Source organism: Nymphaea colorata, chromosome 9, assembly GCF_008831285.2.
Source record: "Nymphaea colorata isolate Beijing-Zhang1983 chromosome 9, ASM883128v2, whole genome shotgun sequence".
NCBI classification, from domain to species: Eukaryota; Viridiplantae; Streptophyta; class Magnoliopsida; order Nymphaeales; family Nymphaeaceae; genus Nymphaea; species Nymphaea colorata.
Window position 1 is genome coordinate 21484291 of NC_045146.1, and position 8053 is coordinate 21492343.

At 42.2% G+C, this 8053-nt stretch overlaps 2 protein-coding genes across 2 annotated transcripts; one reads left to right on the forward strand and one right to left on the reverse strand.

Annotated features, from left to right (window-relative positions):
• Positions 1 to 825: 825 nt before the first annotated feature.
• LOC116261324 (probable inactive purple acid phosphatase 29) lies at positions 826 to 4328 on the forward strand. Its single transcript, XM_031640028.2, has 4 exons — positions 826 to 1137; positions 1345 to 1739; positions 2545 to 2998; positions 4015 to 4328. The coding sequence occupies exons 1-4, from the start codon at positions 876 to 878 to the stop codon at positions 4050 to 4052; spliced, it is 1149 nt and encodes a 382-aa protein (XP_031495888.1). The 5' UTR covers positions 826 to 875; the 3' UTR covers positions 4053 to 4328.
• Positions 4329 to 6306: 1978 nt separating this feature from the next.
• Positions 6307 to 6952, reverse strand: LOC116261092 (uncharacterized). Its single transcript, XM_031639701.2, has one exon. It carries the CDS (start codon positions 6847 to 6849, stop codon positions 6454 to 6456), a length of 396 nt encoding a protein of 131 aa, XP_031495561.1. The 5' UTR covers positions 6850 to 6952; the 3' UTR covers positions 6307 to 6453.
• Between the last annotated feature and the right edge of the window lie 1101 nt (positions 6953 to 8053).

Genomic DNA, 8053 nt, shown 5'->3' on the forward strand with positions numbered 1-8053 from the left:
AGCCCCACAAACACTATTTATGTTATGGATCTTCAACTAGTTGATTGTTTTTGTATATTAGTGTCATGAGAATTTTTGAAATAGTACCTCTTAGGGCCCTAACCCAAAATTGCTGGCGCCGGTACTGAATTCAATACTACCAAGAACGGCAAAGTCGCAAAACCACATGCACCATGACATTTATGCATAAACCGTACCAGAAATCTTTTTATTTTAATAAGAAAAGTGGGCAATGAAGCTTATTTAATGTTTCTTTTCAGGGGAAAAAAAAAAAAAAACTTGAAAGAACCCATTCTTTCTAGGCTGGGAGACTTGATCGTCGTTGCTTGAAGCCTCCGTGGTTCGATCATATGGGTCTTCTTGCACAAATTGCAATACTGAACTTCAATAATTTAGGTTCTTATGAAAATACACTAAGAATCAAGGGAGTACATCAACCAAGTTTCCAAATCTATGTCCCAAATAATTTATACACGAATATACTTTGGGCTTGGCCCACGTACGGGTCGGATCTTGTCACAAATTTTCCAACGTTTTCTTTTTTGGCTTTCGTATCCCAAACTGAAGCTTATTAGTTTATCTCAGATTCTCAGGCGTGGTGTACGTAGATACGGGCAGATGGCGGACCCGATCCGAACCGTTGACATGGGATCATAAGGGACGATTCCGTCATTTCAACAAGTCAAAGGGCCACTGCCAACGGAACCGACCCCTGCCACTCTTCACACGCTCGCAGCCATGTCTCGCACGCGCGGCGGCGGCACAGATCCTCCATTAGTGCCCCACCAGACCTCCACATGACGCCATAAATACAGCGAGGGAGGGAGCTCCGGAGCCGCAGCTCGGGGTGGGAAGGCGGGAAGGGCGAAGTGGCAATGGGGAAGGTGGGGTTGCTTTTCCGGCGGGCGGCTCTGCTCTGCTGCTTCTGGTGGCTCTCGGCCGCTTCGGCTCTACGGTTCTCGAAGAAGGGGGAATTCAAGATCTTGCAAGTGGCTGATATGCACTACGCGGACGGGAAGACGACGGCGTGCTTGGACGTGCTGCCGGAGCAGGTCGCCGGATGCTCCGACCTCAACACCACCGCCTTCATCCAGCGGATGATCCGAGCCGAGAAGCCCGACCTCATCGTCTTCACTGGTAATCTTTCTCACTCTTTCCCTCCCTCCTTCCCTCCCCCATCTTCTCCTTTCAGGCACTTTTTCGTGTCTCTGGCTTACAATTACAGGTAACTCAGAAGGGCCTCCCTCAGCCGAAGACGAGGATGAAAACTGAACTGGTCTTTGCTTTTGCTGACACCAAGTGGATAGCCTTTTTCTAATTCTGTCTTTTTTGGTCAATGGACAGGAGATAACATCTATGGCTTCGACACAACCGAACCAAGAAAATCTATGGACGCTGCGTTTGCACCAGCAATTGCAGCAGGAATACCATGGGCAGCTGTATTGGGTAACCACGATCAGGAATCGACGTTGACGAGGGGAGGAGTGATGAAGCACATAGTGACCATGAAGCATACGCTTTCGCTTCTCAATCCACCTGAAGAACACCATATCGATGGGTTTGGTAACTACAATCTGGAGGTTCTAGGGGCTGGTGGTTCAAAACTCCAAAGCAAGTCGGTCCTGAATCTCTATTTCCTGGATAGTGGGGATTACTCCACTGTTCCGTTGATTCCTGGGTATGGTTGGATCAAACCATCTCAGCAAGTTTGGTTCCAGAGTGCATCCTCCAAGCTGCAGGTAGGGTTTGGCTATTCTTCTTTTACATTCTAGCTTTTTCTTTCCATTGATTGACGGCCCTTCTCAAGTTATTTCCTTCAAAACTGTAGTTAATGCTCCTGTACTAACTGACAACCACCTTAATTGATACGTGAAGGTTACAAGGCAGGCAGGTCCTTCCTGTTCTGCTCTGACTCCGTCCTTAGCAATCAATAATTAAGTTTACTTGAGATATAACTCTACACTTATTCATGTTAGTGCTGCCATTGTCACTGTCTTCCGTTCTCAGTAAAAGGAAAAGTGAGGTCCAATCTTGCATATTGGCGAACTGCTTGAGTTCTGGCTAAAGGCAAGACTTTAGCGTACCCATTGGGATCTAGATATTACACGTGTTTCTCAATCAGGGATCCCCATAAATTTGACACTATTTATTGTTTTATGGAGAATTCAGCTTGAAATTACTAAAACTAGGAAATAGATACATCAAAAGTCCAGTACCAGTCATAAAACCTACTTCATCCTTAAACAGGCATTGATTCTGCTAAAGCTGTAAGTACGTACTGAAAATAACTTTGAGGTATTGAACAGAAACGAATGTAATACAGAAATTCACAAGATATGGTTGACCATGGTAAATGAAGACTAACGGTGAGAATATATCCACAGCTCTTTTTTCATTCTCCTTTCATTGTAACTCTGACACGTTCTGGCTTGAACAAAAAATATGCATATAAATTTTCCTCCAAGGAAGTTTTTAATCTTAGAAACAAGAAAACCATCATCTGTACTATTGTTCTCATTCAGAAGTTCTTGATCGTGACTGCAGAAGAACTACACAAGTGCTCCAGAAGCTCAGTCAGAACCAGCACCAGGCTTGGTTTATTTTCATATCCCACTGCCAGAATATGCTCAATTTGATTCCTCCAACTTCACAGGCGTAAAGCAAGAAGGGATCAGTTCTCCCACAATAAACTCTGGCTTCTTTACAACCATGGTCGGAGCAGGGGACGTGAAGGCAGTTTTCACAGGGCATGATCATTTGAACGATTTCTGCGGTAAACTCTCGGAAATCAACTTATGCTATGCAGGTGGGTTTGGTTACCACGCTTATGGGAAAGCAGGGTGGTCTAGGAGAACAAGAGTAGTACTTGCTTCCCTGGAGAAAGACAAGCATAACGCTACTTGGGGTGGAGTTAAATCGATCAGAACTTGGAAACGTTTAGATGACATGCATCTATCCAAGATTGACAAACAAATGCTGTGGGAGAAAGTTCCTTCTGGTAAGCATGGAAAATAGTTCTTCAGATTTTGTGCCTTAAAACGCGTAACTTCTGAAACTTACTCCGTTTCCAAAAATACGTTACCCATGATGAACAACCCCACAGTGAAGCAAATTTTGTGCTCTCAGATGAGTGAAATCCCATAATCTCTGCATCTCCGGGTGACCAAATGGTCATGCATATGGTAACTCATCCACAAACTAAAAGCCCCAGTAAAAACAATATAGGATCTTGTTATCAAATGTGATTATGGGCAGACAAGACAAATTAGCTGTAGCTTTAGACCATTAATATTTCTTAGTGGTATCCTTTTTGTTTTCTCTTACATTTTTCCCCGCAATACGTTTGTTAAAAGTTGAAGTTGTTCAATTTACGACCTAGTTCATTAGTCATCCTTTTCCTTGTGCACCTAACTTTTCTTGCAATAGGAATAGTGTTGAACCATGCCAATTGGAAAAGGAGTATCAAGAGAAGCTTGAATTAAGAATCTAAGTTTGAACTTGTTAAAATGTTAACAGAAATACTAATACTGGAAGCAAGGCCAACAAAATCATGATACATTAGAAAAGATCAATTTCATTTGATTTTTTTGCTGTGGATAACTCATTTTTCTGCGATCAACAAAATCTTTCCTGTACTTTGGAACTGGTAAAGAAGCTAAACACGCTCGAGCTTGAAGCGCTCATACGATTTGTTTCTTCCGACTTCTTGTAAGCCAAATAATATTTCAAATTCAAATTGGTATTACACGGTATTTGATGTAAAATCATGTTGTTTAAAATTTATTAACCCTAATACCAGGTGAGATGAAATTGAACCGACATGTATTGTTGGTATTTTATGAGTTATTACAGGTTGAACAAAAGCTAGCGTGATTAATAATCGTGTTTTTCAGCCCCACAACTTTTATCCCAAAAATAATTTACCTAGGGTCCAAAACAGTCTCTCTCTCTCTCCCTCTCTCTCTCTCTCTCTCTCTCTCTCTCTCACTCACATGTGGCTGAACTGTCGCACAGGGCGGCGCAGGAAGAGAATAACTACTAGCAAAGTTTGATGGGCAAAGCAGTAGAAGGATAATGAAGTGCATGATTGCATGGAGCCTAGAAAAGGAATAAAAGGAACGAAGGAAGAAGGGACTCCAAAATGCAACCTCGAGATAGCATCAAGGCCTTAATTTTCCAAATTTCTCTCCTTTGATTTCATGGTGTGTATTGGAAAATGTGTAATATGGTATTGGTAACTGTATTATGCAGAGTTTCGAATCTTTATTGGTCATTGAACGGTCATGCTGGGTAATTTTGACATGAAAACTAATATCTAATTAGTTTAATTTGCTTTTCTTTTAACTCAACCGAAGCGTTTCAACATGAAATAGAAGACGTTGTGCTGATGTAGCCAAGTTCATGTGCATTTACAATAACGACAAGGGGTGGGCATAATTGTGAGAGACTCAAACCAGTAAAGAGATGGCCACAGATCTGCATTGCGGCCGCGGATGATACAGCCACTGGAAAGCAAATTTGTAGGTATAGATTAACGAGTGCCCAGGTCTTCCAATGCAGAAAATGGCTTCCTTTTTACTGAATAAGGAAACAGAGCATATTAAATTGTTGAGGAAAAAGCAGGAAAAGAGACTCTACCCAGGTTCAGAAGAACATAACAGGATGTCTGCAGTTGTGCTATTTTCAAGGCATATAAGCAAACAGCTGCATTAAGGACCGCAACACCTGGTCAAGCCGGGTGGCTTAAAGACTGGAAGCTGGACAACAGCTAGAACAATTTATGCAAAAGGTGCACCATTCACTACAAGGATGAAGCAATCAAGACACTCGGTTCATGAACAAAAAAGGGGCTCCCTGAGAGTTGGGCACCAAGACAATTACACCACGTGTATTGAAAAATGAAATTATACAACAGCTGGTCAGGTCCCATCATAAAAAAAGGAAAAAAATTGGTTCGAGGACCTGGTGAAATCGAAAGCTATTTTCTAAACTCTGTCACCAGCTGTCAGCCCACAAAGGGGGCAACGTTTAATAATTCAACAATTGTATTCCCTATTCTCTGAATAGACTGCAGGCAGCAAATCAAACTACAAGCTCCTTTTTGTTACTATTTAAGTTGAACTAGAGGAGCAAGGTGAAGGATCAACCATCCAATTCCCAACAAAAATTGAACAACCTTGCTGCTGGTAGGTCATCAGAGGTCTATTTACATCCAGAACTGGTGATCCAAATCAAATGACAGGAGAGCATTCATGTGGCAACAATGTAGCCTTCCTTCATCCAAATTTTAACTAACTAGATCCAGATGATTCGGACAACACCAGTTCCCAAGCAATTCTGTAAGTTTGCCCAGCGATCACTTGCTAATCTGATTGAAAACCCAACTCAAACACTATTGCACTGCACTATAAGGGTGTTCTGGATGGATTACTACCATATAATTGGTATTTAACTAATAACTTGTCTAGGTTCTTTTATTTGCAAATGAAAACTTTATTTCAGCGTGTTGTACCAGCTTTTTCAGTTTATTAACTAAAGTAATTAGACATTCACGTAACATGCATTTGCAAACCATGAGTCCATGACCAGCATTGGCAGGTCAGAGATAATCCCAACATATAAAGGGATTTAAGGTGAAAGTTAGAGGACCGAACTAACCAGACAGCAGAAGAGAGACAATATGAAGATTCTGATTGGAAGAGATTAATTCAACACTGATTAGGAAAAGGTCTGCTGGATTCTGTTATAACATGTCTTCAATGTGCCATAGGTGGTGCCTTAGGAAAAAGTGATCCTGGAAATGCGGTGGACAGCAGATTCAAATCAGCTTGTCATGCAGCCAAGACCTTCATGTTCTCCTTTCGACACGAGGAAGCATCAAACTTTGGCAGGTAATTACCTTAAAAGGAGACTAGAAAGCCGAATAATGTCCACAGGCAAGAAATATTATGTTCTCTAAGATGCTCACAGAAAGAATTTATTCCCCTTGAAACAAATTTAGCGAGAACTTAACAAAATATGTTTCTCTGCTGTCCTAGTCAGTCGTCACAGTGGATTCCTAACAGTAATTATTCTGTCCTAGTTAAAGTATCTTGGTTTATATGAACTTTGAGACCATCCTACCGTAAGAATCAAAACACCCCCAACCAGAACCCTTCTCCTCGCCACCATGGGGGAAAAGGAAAACACCCCCAACCAAGAAGCATTTGTTGAAAACTCCACAAGATCAAATAAAATAACTGGAACCCTAAGCAAGTGAGAAAGCCAGAAAATGATCCGAAGAAATTAAAGGGAAACTCGAAGAAGGAATACAAAGAATCGGCATCTTTTACAAAGAATGGAGTACCGTCATCAGACAACTACAGAACCAACAAAATCAAGAAAAAGAATTCCGGTCACGTACATCTCCACAAATGACACAAGCAATTAAAGGCCCCCAAAAGGAATTATTAATCAGAAGAAGCCAAGCAGAAAGTGAAACCCTAGCACGATGAGCCATACGATGTGGATGAGAAGGAAGGCCTGACCAGGGAACGCGCCGTTTCCACCACTACCAACATCGCAAAACCCCAGCTTCGCGACCTCGGTGCCAGAACAGAATGCGTCGGCAGGGCCGCACCAGTACGTGACGCCGTCGGCGCCGCAGACGGGATTGGTGGTGAAACACGTGACCGGGCAAGAAAATGACGGCCGAACGCGCTCAGAAGGCACGGATGAGCCCTCGTCGGAAATTCCCTCGGGCAAGCGGATTACCGAAGTGTGAGGCTCCGGTTCGCAAGTGGACGGCCGGAAAGCGACACCAAGAAGAAGCAGGAGGAAGAAGACCGGAAATCCCAGTTGATCGGCCATGATGCCGGGCACAACCGACCGGATTTCTCCCCAGCAGACAACAGAAGCCCCTCGCCCCAAAGCGAAGGGGAAGGCGGAGGAAACACGGTCGACAGGAAAAGAAAAGGAGGGGTCAAAACTCAAAGGGGGCAGTTGGCCAAACTTTTCTTTGACGAGCATGCCCCCTTCCTTTTTGATATTCCTCGTTTGTTCCAACTGGAGTTGATGAACCGGGTCCAACTCCCGACTTCGTTGATCCATTCATTTATCTAGCAAAAAGCGGATAAAAAGTTGCGTGCTGTTGAATTTCCCAACTACATCCGGTTTAACTGATAGTTTTTTTCTTATAATACTGTTGTAGATGTGAAGGGCACAGTAAAGTTATCCCACTTTATCCAAATTTTCCTGGATAACTGTTCTTTCAGTCTGTTGTTTTATCCTTCCTGGGGATTTGCCCAATTATCGGGTCTACTTTGGGGATATGAGGAAAGGGCCCAACATGCTACCGTTGGTTGTGGTTGGCAAAGCTGATGATATGGGCCCATAATGAAGGAGGTGTACCGAATCCTCATGTGACGCCGTCAAACGGTTGAATTTTAAACTATGTGAGAGAAAGAGAGGGAGAGAACTGATGATGATGAAATGAAAAATGAAACCGATGAAGAAAAAAAAAACAAACACGGCATCCAACATGTAGGATTTTAAAAAACTTGTATCTAAGATCTGAAGATCAGAAATCAAGCCTCCTATCTAAGATCCAAAAGCATCAAATACTACTTAAGGTGAACTTGCTTTTGCTAAGAATGTAAAACTAAAACTAAGAAGTATTTATTTGGTTGGCAAGATATGCGTCATCAATACAATGAGAATATTATCATTAGCGTATATGGTTGGTCCCCATTACTAGTTCTGCATAGCTCTCGCAAGCTTATCTCAATTTATGTCAAAGGGATCTCATCTTTGTCTATTGCTGTTGGGAGTTTTGGAGGGATGCAGGTAGTAGTCGCTAGACTAGATGAGTACTTGCCCCTTCCCTAAATTTTTCAAGAATAAATTTAGCATGCGAAAATATCTTAAAATTTGCTTATAGCTCCCCCAAAAAACAAAAAAGGAAACCTTGTGAGTCAGCTGGATAAATTTTTAGTTCCAGCTCTAGATGCACGATGGAGATCCAAATAATTAAATGAGAAAAACAAAACGTTACATTAAGTCTGTTTTTTTTTAT